This window comes from Astyanax mexicanus, chromosome 18, assembly GCF_023375975.1.
Source record: "Astyanax mexicanus isolate ESR-SI-001 chromosome 18, AstMex3_surface, whole genome shotgun sequence".
Lineage (NCBI taxonomy): Eukaryota > Metazoa > Chordata > Actinopteri > Characiformes > Acestrorhamphidae > Astyanax > Astyanax mexicanus.
This window is the reverse complement of record NC_064425.1, coordinates 38,320,429-38,343,331: the sequence shown is the minus strand read 5'-3', so window position 1 is coordinate 38,343,331 and position 22,903 is coordinate 38,320,429. Positions and strand designations below refer to the sequence as shown.

Below are 22,903 nucleotides of genomic sequence, written 5' to 3'. Positions count from 1 at the left end.
ATTAATGCTGCGTCACAGAATGTACTGCAGAATGCCATACCAGCATATGGCTTCCAAACCCGTCTTCCAGTCTTGTTTGAGATGAACATTGTTTTAAACATTTCAATAATTTTCTCACAAATTTGTTACAAGCTGCCTTTTTATCTCATTACTAGCCCTAAACTGCCCCGGTCCCACCTGTGTTTTGGAATTTGTAGCAGGCCTAAAATGCAGAAATGGATGTTTACTATATTGTCAAAAGTATTTGCTCAGCCATCCAACTCATTGAGTTTGGTTGTTTCAATCACTTCCACAGCCACAGTCATGCAGACTGCTTCTACAAACATTAGTGAAAGAATACGCACTCTCAGGAGCTCAGTGAGCTCCAGCACGGTACCGTGATAGGATGCAGCATCTGCGTCCAGATGTGCATCCAAATTTCACTACTCACTACTAAATATTCCACAGCCAACTGTCAGTGATATTATAACACAGTGGAAGAGACTACGAACGACAGCAACTCTCTCTATGTCAGTGTAAAATAACAGCGGGGTCAGCGGATAGTGTGCAGAGGTAAGACTGTCGCTTCAAACCCCAAAACTTCATGTAGCTTCAGATTAGCTCAAGAACAGTAGAGTGTAGAGAGATTCATAAAATGGTTTTTCATGGCTGAGCTGCTGCATCCAATCCTTACATCACTAAATGCAAATCTCAAATACTTTTAGCAGTATAGTATATTAATATTAATAGTAAATTATTAATGAAATAAATACCTGTGATCCTTCATGTAGCAATTTCTTTTTTTTGAATTGTTAGCCAAGCACCCGACTTTAAAGAATGGTTCACTTATTGTCAACAGGTTTGTGGTCTGGACTTTGGGAAGGCCATTCTATACAATCATTTTACCCTGCTTTATTCATTCTACAAAAAGCTTTAATGTGTATTTTTTAACCATCCATCCTTTGTTCATTTACTCTCTTTCTCTCCCTCTGTAGCTCCATGCTCTTGCATGTCATACCACCATGAAAGCAGACGAATCTTCATAGGCCAGGACAATGGAGCTATTGTTGTAAGTTTGTCTCTACACTCTTCTTCTGCCTAATTTAGAAAATGGTGTATAGTCTATAGTCTGATCTTTTAATTTTTAATATTTTCTTTATTTTGTGTGTATGTATACAGTACAGGTCAAAAGTCTGGACATGCTCGTTGTCAATTAATGTTTCTTTTTAATTGTTTTCTACATCGCAAATTAATGTTGGAAAAAATGTGATTTATACATTGGATTCTTTAAACAAGCACCTTTTGCTTCGATTCCAACTTTGCCCACTCTTGGTTGATTCTCTCATTCGGCTTAATTTGGTAGAATTTAAATGTTTCTTTAACTGTCTTAAAGTATTTCTAGAGGTGCTGAGCTTTGGTTAACTGCTTTTCCTCTACTCTGTGCTTCAACTTGTCCCAAACCACCTTGGTTGGGTTTTAATGTTGGGTGTTTGTGAAGGCCAATTACTTTTTTTTGTTTACTATCGAACTGCATACATGTTCATGTATAGTTTTAAGTCTTTAATAATAATCTACAATGTAGTAAATGATGCAGAGAAAGAACAAATATCAGGGGTGTGACGATATCTTGTAGCACGAGATCTCGCAAATTTTAAACATGACAATATTTCTTGTCAAGCTTAAACCTGTCTTGCGTAAAAAACAAAACAAAAAAAAACAACAGTAGGTGAGCTCTGCGGTACAGTTAAAGAGCTCCACTCGACACTGCTCTTACTGTTCCAAAGATTCACAGCCCTAGTAAATACTGTAAGTTTCTGTTTCTGTCTCTGTTTGCACTTCAAGCAAAGTCTTAATATGACTGGTTATGGTTATGCATAGTTAAATTACAAGAGATTTAGGAGAAAAAAACACCAACCATAGGCTTAATATGATTGGTTGTGGTTTGCACTTATTGTTTGCACTATATAAGACCTAGAAAAGTTTTATTTTTATTATTTATTCTTATTCTTATTTCTATTTCTTATAGAATCAATGTGTGAGAGAAACCAGTCTGTTAAATTTGCGTTATATGATTTTGTCAAATAAAACTCTAGTTTTCATTTTTCATTTTTGACGTTTTCTTTAAAATTTTATTTTTAAATCTCGTCTCGTTCTCGTGAACCCAGTATCGTGTTTCGTCTTGTCTCATCTCGTGATATTAGTGTCTCGTCACACCCCTAACAAATAATATTGAAAATGTGTGTACAAACATTTGACTGGTACTTTCTTAAAATTTACTCTCTGTGTGTTGTGCAGGAGTTCCTCATCTCTGAAGATTTTAACAAGATGAACCATGTGAAGACCTACCCAGGTAATAAGAGAACAGATTGTTGGTTATAGCTTTACATTGGTCTGTTACCGCAATTGTTTTGGTGTAAGGAATATTGGTATTGTATCCTCATATCTTATTTTCCAATACTGAATAGATTGTCAAACATCATAGCTTGTTCCCAAATGTGTTAAGAAATAAGTGGAAATTTGCCATTTTTGCTGGCTGCGTTTTGTCTGTTAGCACTGTCTAGTAGCAACCAGCTATTAAGGCTACGTTGAGCTGACACCTTTGTATCTGTGTTTTACCAAATAACTACGGACCCTAGTAAATTACAGAGATAGTACATATCATATCAAACCAGCACAGTGACATCAATCTGTTTCCAACAGTCAGTCAGCATTAATTTAGCTCAGTAAAACTGTTAGTGTCAGGGCTGAACCACCCACTGTTTAGGCCGGCCACTGTATTTAGCATCACAGGTTATAGTTGCCTATCTGCTAGGCTACCATCTGTTATCAAACCAGAAAACCTACTAATCTAACCAGCACGATGCCATCCATTTGTTCTCAAACACCAGAACCTACTAATCTAACCAGCACAGCATCATCCATCTGTTATCAAACCCCAGAACCTACTAATCTAACCAGCACAGCATCATCCATCTGTTATCAAACCCCAGAACCTACTAATCTAACCAGCACATCACCATCCATCTGTTATCAAACCACAGAACCTACTAATCTAACCAGCACAGCATCATCCATCTGTTATCAAACCCCAGAACCTACTAATCTAACCAGCACAGCCCCATCCATCTGTTATCAAACCCCAAAACCTACTAATCTAACCAGCACAGCATCAAACATCTGTTATCAAACCCCAGAACCTACTAATCTAACCAGCACAGCATCATCCATCTGTTATCAAACCCCAGAACCTACTAATCTAACCAGCACAGCATCATCCATCTGTTATCAAACCCCAAAACCTACTAATCTAACCAGCACAGCATCATCCATCTGTTATCAAACCCCAAAACCTACTAATCTAACCAGCACATCACCATCCATCTGTTATCAAACCCCAAAACCTACTAATCTAACCAGCACAGCATCATCCATCTGTTATCAAACCCCAGAACCTACTAATCTAACCAGCACAGCATCATCCATCTGTTATCAAACCCCAAAACCTACTAATCTAACCAGCACATCACCATCCATCTGTTATCAAACCACAGAACCTACTAATCTAACCAGCACATCACCATCCATCTGTTATCAAACCCCAAAACCTACTAATCTAACCAGCACAGCATCAACCATCTGTTATCAAACCACAGAACCTACTAATCTAACCAGCACAGCATCATCCTCTCGTGGACTTCACAATAAAAGTTATTAATCCTTAGGCCAGATCATATTAATGAAAAAATGAAATTGGTAAAAATAAAACAATAATAAATAGCTTATAATTGCACCACATTTTAAGCATTTTATTACAGAGCGTCACATTTAGTCATACTCTCTAGAAATTCTTAGTAATTTTTAGTAAATAAAGGTACTTTAAACTATAATAAACTGGTCTAGTGTTACAGCATCTGTTGCTGACTGATGATCATTACAGGGAGCTGCTGTTAGCTCACTGCAGTCATGCTGAGCACAAAGGGGGCAAACACTATAGGCTATAGGCTGCTGTAGCCTGGCAGTGCCAGTGTGTGATGACATACACAACAGGCGCTGGTTTTGTACTGTTCATATCGATATCTGAATTACATTTCTAATTGTATTGTTTTTTTCAGCGTAAGTGATACATATCCATCTTGGATGGTCCCTCTAATTAAGGTGCATTTGTGTTTGTGTTTGACACCTCACCTAAAGATCACGAGATCATCACATTACCAGGCTAATCATAATTATATGACTTTGGCCTTGAGTTTTGGTGCTGTTCTAAATAAAGCTAAATGAAGTCAGGCTATAGGCCAGCTGTCCCGTGATCCGTTTTACATTTCTGTTTGTGTTACCTTTGCCCCCTGCAGGTGTGTCCTGCTGTAATGCTACTGTTCTTACTCCAGTGACCTCATGTATACTGACTAATCTCAGTCCTGCTCCTCTGCTGACCTGTGACCTGTTTTACAGAGTGCCATGTGTTCATGTGCTTATCTGTTGCCCTGTGTGTTACAGCTCATCAGGGCCGGGTGTCGGACATGGTGTTCTCCTTGCAGAGTCAGTGGGTGGTGAGTACAGGGCACGACAAGAGTGTGAGCTGGATGTGCACTCAGAGCGGCTCCATGCTGGGACGTCACAACTTCAGCTCCTGGGCCTCCTGTCTGCAGTATCCTTCCACTACTACCATCAGAATCTCAACATCATATAATGTACAGGGGTTGGACAATGAAACTGAAACACCTGGTTTTGAAGCACAATAATTTATTGTCCTGACGGACAGTTCTGGTGAAGGAGAAGAGTTGAGGTGCACATTAAATTCTGTTGTGATTTGGGCAGCCGTGGTTTTTATGTTTTTTAGATACAATACGGATTAGCACCCAAACATCCCTTTCAGACAGCTTCCTCTTACAGCGTCCACAGTTAATCCTGTTGGATGTGGTTCGGATTTCTTGATGATATGCTGACATTACTCTAGATACCGTGGCTCTTAATACATCACAAAGTCTACATCACCCATAATGTTGTGTGCATTGCAATATTTTGAGCAAAACTGTGCTCTTATCCTGCTAATTGAACCTTCACACTGTGCTCTTACTGGTGCAATAATGTTCAATTAATGAAGATTGGCCACCAGGCTGCTCCAATTTAGCCATGAAACCTTGTATGATTCATATTTGAGGACAGTAACAACAGGCTGTGTACATGGAAAACACACCGCTCTCTATGGCTAAGTTCAGAAGCAGGAGAAAGTGGTCCAGTTCCAATTTTCTCATCAAATGCAATGCATTTTTATGTCTTTTTAATGTAACAATTTATCTTACACCGTCTGTCTGTTGTGCTGTGCAACTGGCTCATGTGTGCAAAACAGTAGTGCATCACATGAAGTTTCAGATTCACTTTTTCATTTTTTTTTTCCCAACTTAATTTTTTTTAGCACAAGCCATCCAGTAGTATCGCAACAGAGACATCAGTATTTTCAAATATCAAATATTTACAAACTCACTTTATGCTGTCGTCCATTTCCCTTCTCCTCACTTTTGGGTGTTGCGTTTCTGGATTTTAGTACCACACATTGAAGTAGCTTAAATTGAAATTGAATTTTTATTTTTTCATTATTATTTTTTTTTTATTTTAGGGTATTTTCGTAGTTGCACATTTAGCCAGCTGGCAAATTTTCTCAGTAGGACTGTGTATTGGCAAGAACCCTGTGGTGTGATACATATCCCTGTACAGGGATTATAATTCATATTTTCATATTTTAAATCAAATTTAGTAAATGTGGATAAAAACTGATCCAATCAATAGAGTGGGATCTTAATATAGAGCACAGAACTGCTCTGAATCAGTCAATGTTTAAACACTTCATTAAATAGAACCCTGTCTGACTCCAGTATTAACATTATTAACTTCATTAAAATGCTTTTGAGAATCAAAACTGTATTTCAAACATAATATTGCAATATTGGGTTTTTATCGAGATTTCTTCTCAGCTTCCTTGACTGCTTGTTCAGGTATGACAATGATACCCAGCATGCATTTGTGGGTGATTACTCTGGTCAGATCACTCTGCTTAAACTGGAGGCGCAGACATATTCCACCATCACCACTCTGAAGGGACATGAAGGTACGGACAGTTACACACACATAATTGGTCAATTTAATAAGTTCCTTGTCCTCTTGATATGGTTGTTTTCATAGGAACCCCTCTCTCTCTCTCTCTCTCTCTCACTCTGTGTCTCTCTTACTCTCTCTGCTCTCTCTTTCTGCCTGTCTGTCTCTCTGTAGGCAGTATAGCAGCTCTGTGGTGGGACCCTGTACAGAGATGGCTCTTCTCTGGAGCGTCGGACCACAGTGTGATTATGTGGGACATCGGTGGGAGAAAGGGTCGGACGCTGTTATTGCAGGGGCATCAGTAAGTGAAAACTCACACACACTGTTCTGCTGTTACCGCAGGAAGTCACAATAAACACGAGTAGTACTTGTGCCCTGTGACCACATTAGAGGATAAAGCATTGTGGTGGTGCTGCTAGGCTCATGTCTTCAGATAGTTTGGTTGGTTTTGTCACAATAATATTCAGACTGGCCAGCTGCAGGTTAAGGGTAAAACTGCAGCCTGGAGAGCTAGTGGACAAAAGCAAAGGGTGGAGGATGTGTATCATTTTCAGCCAAACAGAGCGGCACTCCTGGTCCAAAAGAATAAAAATAGCTGATGTGAAGTACAACCTCTTAGTGACACATGGGTGTCTAAATAGCCATTTTTGTAGAAATCTAATTTTTTATATGTTTTCCCTTTTAAATAAACAAAAAGTGATGCACGTTTATATCGCAATTGTATTGGTATTGGTTGATTTTTTTTATTTTTTTTTTTATTATAGAATCTATAGAATCATTGGCACCGGCTGATACGGCCAATACTTCCTGATGTTTTTTATTGTATGACGGTAAAGGCCTAGCAATGGTGGCCACACTACAGTTAACAGACACTGGCCATGTTACTTTAAAATCCATTTTAAAAATCCAATCATTTGAACTCATTTTTATTAATTTTTACTCGTTTTAAGGTTGTACAGTTATAACCGGGTGTCTAGTCTCCCTGGAACACTGATTTTGGCATCGCCATCCAGTGATCCAAAATTCCTCACTGCAGGTTTACCATATTTATTTGATTAGCGCCACCACATGGATCCATGAAGGCGTAACTGTAGAAAGTCTAATTTGGGGGCAACTCTTAGAGTTTAGAGCGCTTTTGATTCAATAACAATGTCCATATTTGACGTCACATGTCTAAGATACAGTTTAAAGATTATAATATAATGTATTATACAATGTATAATACAGTATTAATATATTTTTCCAACCCTATTAAGGACACATGGAGATAGTAAAACCAGCTTGTTTTATAGCAAGTTCTGTATGAAAATTGTATTGTAAATTGTATGTAAAAGGACCTTCCAGAGTATTTCACATTATTTAAGCTTCTATGACTCCTTTGCTGCGTTCCCTCCACTGGCTTCCTGTTGTAAATGTATGTATGTATGTGGTAAATGTATAAATGGAAACGTGAATTTAAAATGACCATTACATATTTAATGTATTATAAAATCGATGAATTTGGTAGCAAGTCACCAAAATTCCAAAATACCAAAATTCCAGAAAGATGCCGACTGACGTCACTGGTGGAAAATAGTGAATAGCGCTGCTGTCAAACACAGTACGGCAGATTTGGGACTGATTGGGGGAGACTGTACAGAATAAAAAATAAAAACATGCGCTAGCTAGTATAGTTTAGATTGTAAAAGTCTTAATATTAATAAACAATTCTATAAATCTCTATAATCCAAGTACCTGAACTAGTTTTAGTCTAGAAACCACCAAACTTTACAACTTCACTTTTCTGGCTGCAGGTGAGGACGACTCTGAGCATGGTGTGTAATTAGCTATATTGCCAACCAGAAAGACTGTGCACAGAGGCTCTTAAACACCTCTTATTAACTTTTTTTTCACTTTCCAATATTGTTGGAAAAGTAATGTTTTTAAGATCCAGTTGTTGTGTGAGTCTTTTAAGCTGCGTTCCTTGAATTTGTGGGAAAAAAATGTTTTTTAACCATCGATAATCACAAGTTAGGAACTCTGCTGGCAACACTGCAGGCAAGTTTTCAATATGGATAATCAGTCAATCAATCAAGACTTTATTTGATCTCAAGAGTAAATTAAGGGAGGCCCTCGTTTACAGTTTAGATAAACAGAGATTACAAATAAAATACTGAATGTAATTAAATATATTGCTAACCAGCAAGGCTAATCAATGCACTCGCCCTGTTTACCTCCATGACCATGCACAGAGGCTCTTAAACACCTCTCATGAACTTTTTTACTTTCCAATATTGTTGGAAAAGCAATATTTTTAAGACCCAGTTGTTGTGCGAGTCTTTTAAGCTGTGTTCCTTAAATTTGTGGGAAAAACAATGTTTTAACCATAATGACAAGTTAGGAACTCTTAGTTCAGCTTAGGCTGTGTTTGTTTTTGACAATTTCACATTTTCTGTAGCTTAGACTTTTAAGGGACTGTTGTAATCCCAGCTAATTTTAATTTATACAGTATGCTGCTTTGAAGAACACCAGCAAAGTGATCAATTATCTCTCTCTCTCTCTCTCTCTCTCTCTCTCTCTCTCTCTCTGTCTCTCTCTCTGTCTCTCTCTCTCTCTCTCTCTCTCTCTCTCTCTCTCTCTCTCACTCTCTCTCTGTGCAGTGAGAAGGTTCAGGCGTTGCGGTATCTGAATCTCACCAGGCAGCTGGTCTCATGTTCTGCTGATGGAGCTATTACAGTGTGGAACATGGACACACAGCGTGAAGAGGTCCTCTCAAACTCACACACACACTCAGTGCACCATATGTCCATATCATCTTTGCTGTTCATCTTAGCTGAGTCAGATCTTCATGATAAATAGAGCAATAGAAATGCTCAGAAAAAAAAACATTTAATAACACTGACTCCTGAAGTACAGGTTTTTTCTTGCTTCTGTAAAATAGCATGTTTGAACATAAAAGTTTTGTTTGTGTCACAATGACTAACCTCTTGTGACTCTGTAGTACAAATAAATATTTCCAATTGGTGGCATTTTTACAGTAATTACAATAATTGTTAAATGAGAGCATGGTTTGAACTTAGGTATATGAACAATGTTCAGTGTGTTACCCTGAATGCACTGAAGTGCTGCATATTAGGCACTGAAAATTGGGGTCTGTTAAAGCGGTCCTCAATTATTATTCTACACCATTCGATACTTGTGTGATGCTTTGCTTTGATTTATACCCTATTTGTCCTATTTAGTTTTCTCTGCTGGCATCACTGCAGACAAGTTTTTTTAATATGGATAATCAGTCAATTTTTATTTGATCTCAGGAATACATTAAGGGAGGCCCTTACTTACAGTGTAGATGAGCAGTGATTACAAATTAAAAGACTGGTGAAAAATTGGTGAGAATAGAAAATAATTTAAATGCATTTAATTAAACTATCAAAATCTAAAGATGAACAAATAAATATGTAGCACAAACACAACATTTAACTAAGATAAATGAAATGTTTAAAAACAAACTGTAATCAGGACCGCCCCATGCAAGGAATAGCAAGAGTTCCCTCTGTTACACAGGATACATTTATCAGAGTTACCAGCCTCAGAAACAATAAGTTAACAGCACCCCAGACAAGAGCACATTAGTGCTTTACAGAGTATTTTGGTTTGTTTAACATTTTTAAGTTATTAAATGGTTCCTTGTGTGGTCTGGATGAATTTAGTATTAATTTACAATGATGGAAAAAAATTAAAATGAATAATATTGAATGTAAAGGTGTGGCCAGACTTTGGCTGGTACTGTATATCTACAAATAACACTGAATCATTTAGTTTTCAGTAATAGTAAAGCTAAAAAAAAAAAGTAGGAATTGCAATCAAAAACCGCTCATATGTTTAAAGAATACAGTCTTATTTTTGAACCAGTGTCCCTAATTCCACACTTCACTGTGAGCTGTTTAGTTACATGCATGTATTTTATTTTTTCTTGCTTGATCGAGTTCTGTAATCTTGCTGTTGCTGAGCTCTGCTGATATCAGGTGGAAGAATTTTAACAGGGCAGCAGCCATAAAGTTTTCTATTTTAATCCATGGGCTACAAACTTTATGGTTGTCCAGATCCACCAGCATCATTCCTTATAGTTCTCTCAGTTTCCATGAAGTCCGGCTGTACGCCAGCTGGTCATGGATATCAAAAGAAGTATAGCAGTAAATTAGCAGAGCTTGATGCTCTAATAAATATATGCTAGTGCAACTAAAAAAAATAATAATCTAATTGAAAAGTTACTTTATTTCAGTAATTCGGTTAAAAATTTGAAACTCATATATTATATAGATGTATTATAGATGTTACAACCTACAACCTGTGAAAACCAAAAAATCAGGTTCTGAAAATTAGAGTAGTATATAAGATGAACTGGTACTTTTGATGAACTGGTACTTTTGGCAGTGTGGGCAGTGTGCCAAGTCCTGCTGGAAAATGAAATCTGCATCTTCATAAAAGTTGTCAGTAGCAGAGGGAAGCATGAAGTGCTGTATGATTTTGTGGGAAAACAAAACTGCACGGACTTTAGACTTGATGATAAAACACAGTGAATCAACACCAGCACATGTCTCTCCAAACCATCACTGATCATCAGTCAATTTTACATTTCATTTGTAAATCAAGGGAGCAGACATTTTGAACTGAATTACTGAAATGAAGTAACTTTTTAATGATATTTTTTTTAAATGCACTAGTATATCACAGTGTAGCAATCCGTGTATCATTCGTTCATTTGATATTCAATTGAGAATCAAAATCGGAAAATTAAAAAACCAATTCGTTTTTTCGTTTTTTCGTTTTTGAATATAATACCAAAAAACGAATAACGGCTTGTATTTTGTATTTTTATTTGGTTATCCAAACAAAAATTGGAAATTTAAAAAACGGACCAGGAGCCGAATTTGATTTTGATTTTGAACTTGACCCATTTGTGTGCCCCGGAAGTTACTGATTTGTTTATTCTTGGTGGGTTTCTGTTGCGCGGGAGTTCACTGCAGTGTTATCTACACAGTCTGTATTGCTGTAGGCTTTGGATGGAGTTGAGGATGGAGAGTTTTATCTTGTTCAGAGGAACTAAACGCGTTGCAGTGAAAGAAGACGATATGACAACAGAAAATACATGTCTTTTTCGCTTAAGGTCGTGTTGAACACAGAACCTTCTAACACTCATTGCAGAACATCGCTGGATCCCCATTTGCTGCAACGTGCACGAAATCTCTTCATGCGTCTTACCACCTTCAAAAAGATCTTTAATTAGGCCAGAATGTGGTTCCAGTCCGGCCATGCTGCCTACAGCAATACAGACTGTGTAGATAACACTGCAGTGAACTCCCGCGCAACAGAAACCCACCAAGAATAAACAAATCAGTAACTTCCGGGGCACACAAATGGGTCAAGTTCAAAATCAAAATCAAATTCGGCTCCTGGTCCGTTTTTTAAATTTCCAATTTTTGTTTGGATAACCAAATAAAAATACAAAATACAAGCCGTTATTCGTTTTTTGGTATTATATTCAAAAACGAAAAAACGAAAAAACGAATTGGTTTTTTAATTTTCCGATTTTGATTCTCAATTGAATATCAAATGAACGAATGATACACGGATTTGTAGCAACTTTTCTGTAACTTTTTCCTTTACGTGAATTGCACTCAACAAACAAAAAATATGTTCTCAAATTTTAATATTTCATAAAATACATAAAAAATAAAGTAGTAACATGTAGTTCTCACTTTCAACTGCAATGAAATTACACCTAACTTCAAGTCAGACAACTATTAATGCATCATCGTTTCTCAATCATGGTCCTGACCCCGTCCTACCACCTTTCTACACTATTTTTTTTACTATTTGGCAACCTCATTAAAGAGAAGTGTACTGAAAGAAGATGTTAGCATTTAGCACAAGAACTGGGACAAACAACAATGTTAATGCCAAGCATCTAACATGCGTGTCGCATTACCACATGTTAAAATTCTGCATGGTCAAGAAAGTTCTTTTCCTTTTCAGAACAACCTTGTTCTGTAGTGTGCACACTCTTCCAATTTAGCCCAACACCCAAGCAACAGAAAGGCTGCTGTAAAGCCTTTATTTTGCGCCGATATAGAAGATGGATGTTTTTCTGACGTCACATGAAATATATAATTATTTTGCAAAGCCCTACTGGATAGAGCTGCTGTTCTCTCGCTGTGTTGTGCTGTTTGCAAACTGAAGCGATTGTAGTCATTTAACTTTTAGTCTTTATTTGAAAAAAAATTTATTAATTTATGTTTTTTCTCTGGCAGGCTCCTCAGTGGTTGGACAGTGACTCGTGTCAGAAGTGCGAACAGCCGTTTTTTTGGAACATAAAGCAGATGTGGGACACAAAGACTCTGGGTCTCAGACAGGTAAGCTGTGGGCATCTACTATCCACATACCATATTTATTTTTTTATTGTAAAGTACAGGACATTAGAGAGCCTGTTTACATTTGGTCTCTTCAACTATGTTCACATGGCAGGTAAAAGTCAGATCATTTTCTTGGGGAAAAAACACATTGGATATTTTTAACTCTGATTTGGGCCACTTAGATATGTGGTCTTAAAATCCAATACATATTCAATTCACAGCAATGTTACCCTTTCTGAAGGCAAAAAGTCCAACAGTGCTAGCCGAAAGGTGAAAGAACTAGCACTTAGCATGGTTAGCGACTAATGCTAATGCTGCTCCAGCAGTGCTAGCCGGATTGTAAGGCACGAAAAATACAGCACCCATACACCACCATTATACGCTTTTAACCATACTACTTACATATCACCTCTACCCCAGTGTACCAATAAACACACACACACACTTTTTGCTTACATATTATTAGAATACAATAAAAATACTACTTCTAGTCCAGTTATCAAATAAATAGGATCTAAAAAATAAATTATTAAAATATTATTTAACTTTCAATACTTTGAGCAGCTGTGTCTGAATTTTTGTTTCTGATATTTCCTGTTTTACAGCACCACTGCCGGAAGTGCGGAAAGGCCATTTGTGGGAAGTGTAGTTCTAAACGCTCAACATACCCGGTCATGGGCTTTGAGTTCCAGGTGCGAATGTGTGATGACTGCTACAACACAATCAAAGAGGAAGAGTAAGTACTTAAAAAAAAAAAAAAAACCTGTCTGAAATTGTGCTCTATTTACTAACCTGTATAGCTGTAAAGATCATTGTTTAGACCACTATTAATTATAGAAAACAGAATTAAATGCACCATGTTTGACATATGGTGTGTGGTAAGCTTCAGATCAACAGTCTATCCTTTCTTTATAGGCCTGAACAGGCTTTTTATTTTAGCATTTGTTTATTAAGCATGAGTATAAATGCGTACACAACACATATACTGTATCTTCCCAAACATTTTTATGCAAAACCAAAAATGAAAAAACACAATTACACACAGGAAAGAAGATTACAAAGGATAAATTCACATAAGCACACACACACTCCCTCACTTTCTGGTACTTCCAACTAAGTTGAAACATTATTCAGTCTGCTTTTTTTGTCACAATTCTATTGTTTTTATACTTTCCAAGTATTGTAAAAGGGGGTGCCATGTTTAATTGAACTGCACATATCTACAGTGGTATGAAAAAGTTTGGGCACCCCTCATAATTTTCATGCTTTTCCTTTATAAATTATTGATTATTCGAATCAGCAATTTCAGTTAAACATATCATATATCAGTGAAATGTGAAATGATTTTTATAGGATTTACAGAAAGTGTGCAATAATTCTTTAAACAAAATTACATGGGTTTATACATTTGAGCATCCCAACAGAAAAAAATACATCAATATTTAGTAGCTCCTCCTTTTGCAGAAATAACAGCCTCTAAACGCTTCCTATAGCTTCCAATGAGAGTCTGGCTTTTGGTTGAAGGTATTTTGGATCATTCTTCTTCACAAATCATCTCCAGTTCAGTCAGGTTTGATGGTTTCTGATCATGAACAACTGCTTTAAATCATACCACTGATTTACAATAATATTCAGGTCTGGGGACTGAGATGATCCACAGGCCACCCAACTCCTGGTACAAGCAGTCGTCATCTCACGCCTCGACAACCGCAATGCCCTGCTAACTGACCTCCCGGCCTGTGTAGTAAAACCACTCCAGATGATCCAGAATGCAGCAGCACATCTGGTCTTCAACCAACCAAAATGGGCACATGTCACCCCGCTGCTTGCAATTGTCCACCTTAACCCTTTTTCATAATTGGATTCACCTGTGTATGTAGGTCAAGGGTCAATGAGCTTACCAAACATATTTTGTTATCCAATATTTAGTGCTGAATGTATTCAAATCAGTGAAACGACAAGGGTGCCCAAATTTATGCTGCTGTTTAAAGAATTATGCACACTTTCTGTAAATCCTATAAACTTCATCTCACTTCTCAAATATCACTGTGTTCATCTGCTACATGATATATTTAACTGGAATTGCTGATCCAAACAATTAATGATTTCTCAGAGCACAAGGCTATGTAAAGGAGTAGCCTCTTCCTACTGACATTTGTCACAAATGGGGGATGCCCCTGGGAAGATATTAATGATATGCTTTTCATTTGGATGTTTTCTAGTAGTTTAATCTAGCTTTTTTTTTCTTCCTGACCTTTTTTATTAGTGATGTTGAATATGATAATATTTTTTCACATTTTGATAATTCATTTATCATGGCATACAGTTTATTTTTGCATAATGACTGTAGTCAGAGCCTATAATAAAAAAGGTTTTATAAATGTTTGTTTTTTCAGAGTTTGTATTGTCGTACCTTTATTTTTAAAAGTGTATGCCGAAATATTTGAATAGCCCCAAAAGTACAGTCATGAACAGTGGGATGACTTTTTTTCCACATGGGGGCGCTGTTACTACTCAAATAGCATTCACATGTTAAAGTATCAGGACAATTTAAATACAGTTTCAGTCAAAGGTTTGGACACATTTCTCATTCAGAGTTCTTAATCTACACAAAATGTAGAAAATAAATAAATATATAAAAAATAATAATAATACATGAAAACAATTAAGACATGTAAGGAATTACATAGTAAACAGTTAAAGTGTTAGTCCTCCACATTAATCCCCTGGCCTAAACTTGATGAACTGAGATGGTGATTTGAGGTGATTTAATTGGGATGAGGTGGAGCTTCACAGCGTGAAGGAGAAGCAGCAACTATTATTCAGCACCTCCAGTAACTCCTTCCTTCAAGACGCTGAGAAAACTATTCCAGTTGACTCTCCTTCATGAAGACACTGAGATTATATATACTGGTTCTGCATTCTGCATGTGTTCCTGTATAGCCTTATTGTCTTCAATATTACATTTACAGTATAAATAGAAATAAAGAAGAGGGAGTGTCCAGACTTTTGTCTGGTACTGTATAAATTATTTGAAATTATTTATAAATATTTATAAATATTTAAATTATTTAATTTTTCTTTCTTTTTTTCTGTAAGTCGGACACCCTTGGCTACATTCCATGAGGGGAAGCACAACATATCCCACATGGACATGGACCCAACCAGAGGCGTCATGGTCACCTGTGGAAGTGACCGCGTTGTTAAGGTCTTTCACACACACAGACATAAACTATTTAAAATGTTATGATTAAAATAAAATTCTAATAATAACCCCTGTGTTCACTGCTGGTGTTTATGGTCTCTTTTTGTAGATCTGGGACATGATGCAGGTTATCGGCTGCAGTATAGCAACAGGCTTCTCTCGCTGAGGGATTGGACCTGACACTCCTGAAGCTCCGCCCACACACTTCACCCACAGGGAAGCCCCACCCTCTAACCTGAGTCCTACCACTTTTCTCCCTGCAGTTCTTTTCCTGATTTGAGCTGTGTGTACGAGTATGTGTGTGTGTGTGTGTTTGGGGGGGGGGGGGGGGGGGGGGGGGGGGGTGCAGTAAATGAGTGATGTATCAGGAAGGCTGTTTGTATCCGTGACCGTTGTATTTATCAGCCACAGGATCTAATTTTCTGTGTAATCAGACATAAACTGAAGGTATTTTTTAAGGTGTGTGTGTGTGTGTGTGTCTGTATGTCTGTGTGCGTGGCTTTTGACACAGGTTCCTGTTGTAACATGCATGACAAATTTCATCTTATTCTATATGTAATTTTTTTGTCTCTTTCTGTCTCTGACTCTCGCCTCTCTCGCCTTATACACGTCTCGACTCAGGGAAAGCGCACCGCAGTGTAATGAAGCAGCGCAAGGATTCGGCCCTAATAGCGGTTACCAATTTAGGCCTAGCGTCTCTCTCTGTTTCAGTAACAGAGAACAGAGTGGTGGTCACGACCCATGATGTATTTACGGCCAAATTCATATATTTTGGACTGTTCTTTCGATTTATAGTTTGAAAACGAATTCAAAAAAATAAATATTATTGTGAGATTCATATATAATGATTTAAATCTAGTTCTATTTTCCATGGATTTTTCAAAAGTCAATATTGTTGGAAACTTAATGTGAAATGTAATTTTTGAAATTTACTGAAAATTGCATGAATTGTTGGGAAATTCATAATAACATATTTTGGTGAATTAATAAATATAATTGCTATTGCAAAATTAATATTGGGAAATTCGTGGTAAATTGAATTATTTTTTAATTTAAGGAAAATCTATTTATTGTCAAATAATCTATTGGAAAATATTATTATTGACAATGTCACATAATTATTTTTATTGTTGGAATATCAAAATTCATGGAATCATAAATTACTGTTAAAAGATTCAAGAAAATCGAATTATTGTTGGACAATTTGTGGAAAATGTAATTATTGTAGCAAAATGAATTGAAAATTGAAGGAACATTAAATATGTATTTAGTAGTTTAGGGACTTTTAAACTGAACCTTCTTTTAAACTCTCACAAAAATATATAAAGTAGTCACTAGCTTCACACACTCAAAAATCGGGGGGTTCAATTCTCCATCTAGGCGAGAGCACCAGTTCTGTACTGTTTGAGGGGCATTGGGCAAATAAAATTTGCTTAGAGTTTATTAAACAAAATATTTCAATATTTATATACTATATTTCTATCACATTATTACTCATTTGCTCCAGTTAAAGGTTATCACCTCTCTTTTGTAGACAGATTATAGTCTTACATGACCAGTTCATCGTATTATCTGCTGCAGTTAGGTTACTGATTATCGAATATTGCATCTGGCCTGAAGGTCTGTGTCGATGTGTTGGTACGGTCATTAAATTAAGGGCAGGTTTTGATGGATTAGTAATGGTAAAAGTCATGATGGAGATTATGGGGGATCGGGGATCGTGGGATCGGATTGTGGGTGGATTTGGAAGTTTTTGGAAGCTCTGGAAAGACCACATGCTTAGTGCTTTTTCTTGCCTGATCTGTTAACACTACACTTAAACATCTCTACCCATCTCACCTCTTCACTTTATTTCTCCTTCTTTCTGGTTGTGCAGTCTGTGTGTCACTGTGTTTTAACCCCTTGAACCTGAGGGGTGGCTATTACAAGCATTAGTGGCATAAGAATGAATTAACTCCTGTATTCTTCAGTGATTCTACACGTACTGTCCATCTTCTCAGCTCCACTTATCATATAGAACACTTTGTAGTTCAATTGAAGTAATTACAGACCGTAGTCTTACAGCCTACATACTATTATTACCCTCCTTTCACCCTGTTTTTTAATACTCAGAACTCCACAGGAGAGAGAAAACCATCACAGAGCAGCTATTATTATTTGGGTGTTGGGTGGTTTATTCTCAGGACTGCAGTGATTAGCACTGATAAGCATGGTGGTGGTGTATGAGGTGTGTGTTGTGCTGGTACAGTTGAGTGGATCAGGTACAGCAGTGCTGCTGGCGTTCTTGAACACCTCAGTGTCACTGCTGCACTGAGAATTGACCACCCACCAGAAATATCCAACCAGCAGCTAGGTAGGAGTGTCTTAAGAGTGGACAGTGTTAGAAAATGTGTTTTTAGAATTTTTGTAAATTATTTAATCAGATAAATCTAATTAGAACCGATTTGATTCTATGATTCATTGAATCTTCATTAATTCAAATGATTTTGGCAGATTGCTACTTGTAGTTTCTGAATGATAAGTCATGGGGTTCAAGGGGTTAAGCTCCTTTCTGTTTTCTGTTTTCTTTATTAAGATTTGTCCTGTTTTGCACTCTCTCTCTCTCGTACGTGTGCGTGCGTGCGTGCGTGCGTGTGTGTGTGTGGTAAATAAGTAAGTGATTTTTCTAAAACCAGTCCCTGAGAAAGCGAAGCACTAGCCTTACACAAGGCCTCACGTTGGCACTCTACGTTTGCTTATAGATTCCATCTTCATTCCACAAGACTGAGATTAATATTCACACATTAACAGTTTCTTTTTTTTTTCTTGTCTTTTTCTTCTTATAAAAAGTTGCATTAAAATGGTAGCATTAATTTTTTTAAAGAAATGACTGCACACTTCTTAATGCCACTCTTGGTCATGGATTCTCCTGAGCTAGCATGTGCTACCGAGTTAAACCAGTGGGAGGAGCCATACCATACCAAGTGTGTGTTTGTGTGTAGATAATGACCTCGCAGGATCTTCTGTTCAGTAAGAAGGTTGAGAAGGTTGCAGTGCTGAGAAACACTTTTAAGAAGGAATTTTTTTTTTTTTTTTTTTTTTTTTGTAGGGGTGGTGTAAGTTTGTCCAGTTCGGTTTACAATAGACTTTAAAGTCATTCTCGTCTTTTTCCCACTGCTTTGATCGGACAGAGAACTGGGGCTGAACTGTAGGAAGTTTGTTCTGAACTTTATGTAATGTGTAAACTACATTAAATTATGTAAATTGTGTTATTTGCTGTTTGAAAATGTCCTTTTAAATGGAACAAATTCATTAAGGCCCTCACACACCGGACACTTGCATTGCTGTGAAATCCTCTAAAAAAAAAAAAAAAAAAAAAAAAAAAAAAAAAAAAAAAAAATATATATATATATATATATATATATATATATATATATATATATATATATATATATATATATATATATATATATATAATTTTTTTTTTTTTTTTTTTTTTTTTTTTTTTTTTTTAATGGAGTAACGCACTATTGCCGGTGCCCAATAAGTTTTTCATTTGACATTAAATAAATCCAAAACTGTGCCACAAAAAATAATGTAATAATGTTTCGTGAGTTAAAACATGTACATAAAATGCAAGAATTACAATATAAAAAAAAAATGGTATGGAGCTTAAAGACTGGCATATGTATTTCAATATGCATTTTGTATATTTGAATTTAATATGTTAACTTTTAATAAACTTTGAGTTTTATGTTTAATGGAGTAATTTGTAAAATTAACTTTTTCCAAAAATATTTTTTTGTTCTGAACTTGTGAGGTGGGGAATTTGCGGTTGAAAAGAAAAATACATTTCAGTATAACTTAAATAATTATAAAGAAATTTTAAGCTAATTTCAGCTAATCTATCTACTGGATGTTATATCTTTTTGAGTTTTGAATTTTAGATTCATATTTATGCATCTGAATTTTTGTAATCTAAAAATTAAAAGTTCTAACGTTTTCATCAGCGATGTTTGTTTACCACTTCACCAGTTTAAAACACAAAGAAAATTGTAAAAAAAAAAAAAAAAAATCTAACTTATAAATTACATCATTAAATATTTCAGGTTTATTCAAAAATGAAAAAAATATATAATTTAAATATACAAAATGCAGATTCAAATACTAATGCCAATTTTTAGAGGATAGCTAAACCCCCTGATTTTAGCTGACTCCACCCTCAGCTCAAATTTGAGTAGTTTGGGAGAGGCACAGGGTGATGTATGGGTTTAGAGGCGGGGCAGTGTACCTATGATAGCTGTGAGACTCAGATGTTCGGATGATATTATTAATTGATTATTGCCTATAGAACTTCAAAGTAACAAATTTCAGTTATAAATAAAAAAATATACATGATTTAGGGTTTAGTGTCTCTTTAAGCTCCATACACTGTCTCTGGACAGCTGATTGACATCCTGTCTTGCTCACAAGAAACTCCAGTGTGGGTGGGATGAAGAGATGCTGCTCAATAAACTTATGAACTTATTAGAGAAGAGTCTTCATCAAATGTTGTGAACTTGCTTTTCTTTAGCATCTTCAGTATGAACTAATCGCCGCTGTCCAATGAAAAACACTTATCTCCAAAACAGCAACTTTACAGGAGAGAGAAAAAACTTGTAAACTTTCAGTGGAAGTCAATGGAAAAAGAGTTTATTTTAGGTCATTTTGAAGAGTTTCTATTGATCCATTCATCAATACATTATGGCACAGTGTAAGGGACAGTTTGTCTGTTCAAATTATGTAGTAAACTAAAAATTGACGAAAATGGAGATAAGAATTTTTCATTATGGCGCTCTCACTTTAGCACTTCATTACTCTGTGCAGTGTGCCTGGTGTGTGGTTGCCCTGAGGGTGAGGAGCACTTGCAGCAGATTAAATTAGGTATCCAGAAAATCAGGAAAGCTTAAAGACCTTCAGAACATTTGTACAAAACATGTTTTTGCACACTGCCGTATGTTGAGAACTCATTAGCATTACTTGTGTTTTTCGTTTTTTTTCCTTCTATTCTATATGTAGTAAAAACACTTCAGCTCCTTATTGCAGATCTTTAAATCGAATTCTACAGACCTTGAATGAAACCATTAAATAAACCAGGTTGTTCAAACTGGGATCCTTTCAGTCCACAGCTCTACAGTCTGTCTTCTAATACTAACTAACGTTTTTTTGACCACTAACTCCCAACAGTTTTTGATGATCCTCCTTTGGTTCATAACAACATTGGAACCTTCTTGGTGCTTTAGATTCACTTTTTACACACACATGCCAAAAGTCAGGGGATGCTAGCATGTAATTGTTCATGTAGTGTTACCTCAGGAAATGCCTGTATACCTGTATACGTTGTGAGGTGTTATCTTGTGAGTGAGGCTGAAAATGGCAGTGTTCATGAACCCTGATGATAATTGATGGGTGCCAGATGGACTTCTGAAGCATTAAACAGTCCTCAGTCCACATCGTCATATGTACTGGGTAAACATTATATTACTACCCAAAGTGAACAGAACTGTGGATGGTAATGATTGTGACCGGCGGCATCTGGCTCGAATTGTCCATGCGAACAAAGAATGATTCTGGCAGAAATCCTTAATTGACATCCTTTCTCTTTCAATGCAGGAGACCCCTCCCACTTATCCCACAGATCCATGCAGTGTTCTTTAGCTTCCATGGGTGATGACAAAAGTCATGGGACACTAGACTAGTCCTGTATACTTTAGGAATTTGGCATGTCAGAGTGTAAAACACTTACAGATTCTTTGTAACAGCAGTGCACTGTTTATTAGCGGATGCTGAATGACTTTATTGTCTGCAGAGTTGTGGCCCTGAAGGAGCCCGGTTTGACCCCTCTCATATGAATTATTAAAGGGCTGGTTGTCTGAACACAGGTTCAGTGGTGGTCTGCTGCTGTAGAGTATTCAGTGCAGCAGTAGCACCATTAACAGGGTATCTGAGGACGAGGTTTAAACTGTGGACAGAAAACCATTCCGACGTTTCTTTTTCCGTTTCTTCTTTTCTAATGTATCTTTTTGTACGAACTGCATTAGTTTGGGTAGTGACAGTATAGCGATGTTGTTCTTTCTCTGTGTAGAAAAGAACTCTAACATGTATTTTTACTATGATAAATTCATGTTGATAAACTGAAACAATGACTTAAGTCTGCTATTGGCTGGCTGTTTTACAGCCGGCGAGACTGTAATAAATGACTATTACTCCTCATCTTAGACTCTGTCTTTTTTTTTTTTTTTTTTTGCTTGATTGTATTTCCACTCTATGCAAGTTGTGACTATACATAAGGTGCTTAAGGTGCTTTTTTGTTGCCAGGTTTGCGAACGTTTTTTTGCGTTTCCACCACAAAATCACAGGTTCTGGGCCAGAAAAAACGGTCCAGTCTGGCCCCACAATCTTGCTGGTGTGGTACCAGCGAATCTGTGACGCGAGTGGCCAAAAGACGAGGTCTTCGGGGCAAAGTTGCTTACAAATCTCACCTCCGTTCACAACTAAGAGCAGCAGAAGCAGCTAAATGAATGAAAATAAATCAACAGTGGTCCAGCGAGGACAGCAGCACAAATTTTAAAAGGAGCTCGGGTTCCGCCATGTTGTTTTCAAATCTCCCACCAACTTCTGTTGACTCCCACATTCACATACGTAGTGAGCGACTCCTTAAAACAGTGGAAACACGGGCCGGTTCTTAAAAGGTTCGCAGGAACTGGCACCACCACTTTGTTGGTGGAAAAGAGTTAATACAGTACTAGCCAAATGTTTGGACACATCTCATTTAATGGTTTTCTTTATTTAATTTATTTTCCTCGTAGTAGGTTAATATTAAAGACATGAGAACAATAAAGGGAAACATATGGAATTACGTGGTAAACAGTAAAAAAAAAAAAGTCTGTTCTCCACAATCCCCTGATCTAAACTCGATGAACTGAGATGGTGATTTGAGGTGATTTAACTGGGATGAGCTGGAGCTTCACAGCATGAAGGAAAAGCAGCAACTATTGTTCAGCACCTCCAGAAACTTCTTCAAGATGCTGATAACTCTTTTCCACCAACAAAGTGCTGGAGCTGGAGCCGGTTCCTGCGAACCTTTTTGTAACCGGCTTGTGTTTCCACTGCTTTAAGGAGTCACTCACTACGTATGTGAATGTGGGCGTAAATAGAAGTTGGGGGACAATCTGAGAACAATATGGCAGAACGCGAGCTCCTTTTGAAACTTTTGCTG

General features: G+C 36.9%; 1 protein-coding gene and 1 long non-coding RNA gene across 11 annotated transcripts in view; one reads left to right on the top strand and one right to left on the bottom strand.

The window, feature by feature from the left end:
• Positions 1-22,903, top strand: part of wdfy1 (WD repeat and FYVE domain containing 1) — a 1,176,431-nt gene that overhangs the window by 6,878 nt on the left and 1,146,650 nt on the right. For 9 of the 10 annotated variants that reach the window (XR_007425293.1, XR_007425296.1, XR_007425294.1 and 6 more), the window contains exons 3-12: positions 975-1,048; positions 2,275-2,329; positions 4,474-4,624; positions 5,970-6,082; positions 6,244-6,370; positions 8,709-8,814; positions 12,360-12,461; positions 13,067-13,197; positions 15,561-15,669; positions 15,776-17,927. Coding sequence is in view for 1 of the 10 variants with exons in the window: in XM_049467033.1 (XP_049322990.1) it covers positions 975-1,048; positions 2,275-2,329; positions 4,474-4,624; positions 5,970-6,082; positions 6,244-6,370; positions 8,709-8,814; positions 12,360-12,461; positions 13,067-13,197; positions 15,561-15,669; positions 15,776-15,832 (1,025 nt within the window). In the remaining 9 variants the exon portion in view is untranslated. Of the gene's footprint in view, positions 1-974; positions 1,049-2,274; positions 2,330-4,473; positions 4,625-5,969; positions 6,083-6,243; positions 6,371-8,708; positions 8,815-12,359; positions 12,462-13,066; positions 13,198-15,560; positions 15,670-15,775; positions 19,161-22,903 lie in introns of those variants that run through there. The other variant, XM_049467033.1, reaches the window with a different exon arrangement.
• LOC125782586 (uncharacterized) lies at positions 2,951-3,615 on the bottom strand. The gene is made up of 3 exons (XR_007425306.1): positions 3,534-3,615; positions 3,330-3,431; positions 2,951-3,023 (listed from the first exon to the last, which is right to left on the bottom strand). It is a non-coding gene; the product is annotated as an uncharacterized LOC125782586 (long non-coding RNA).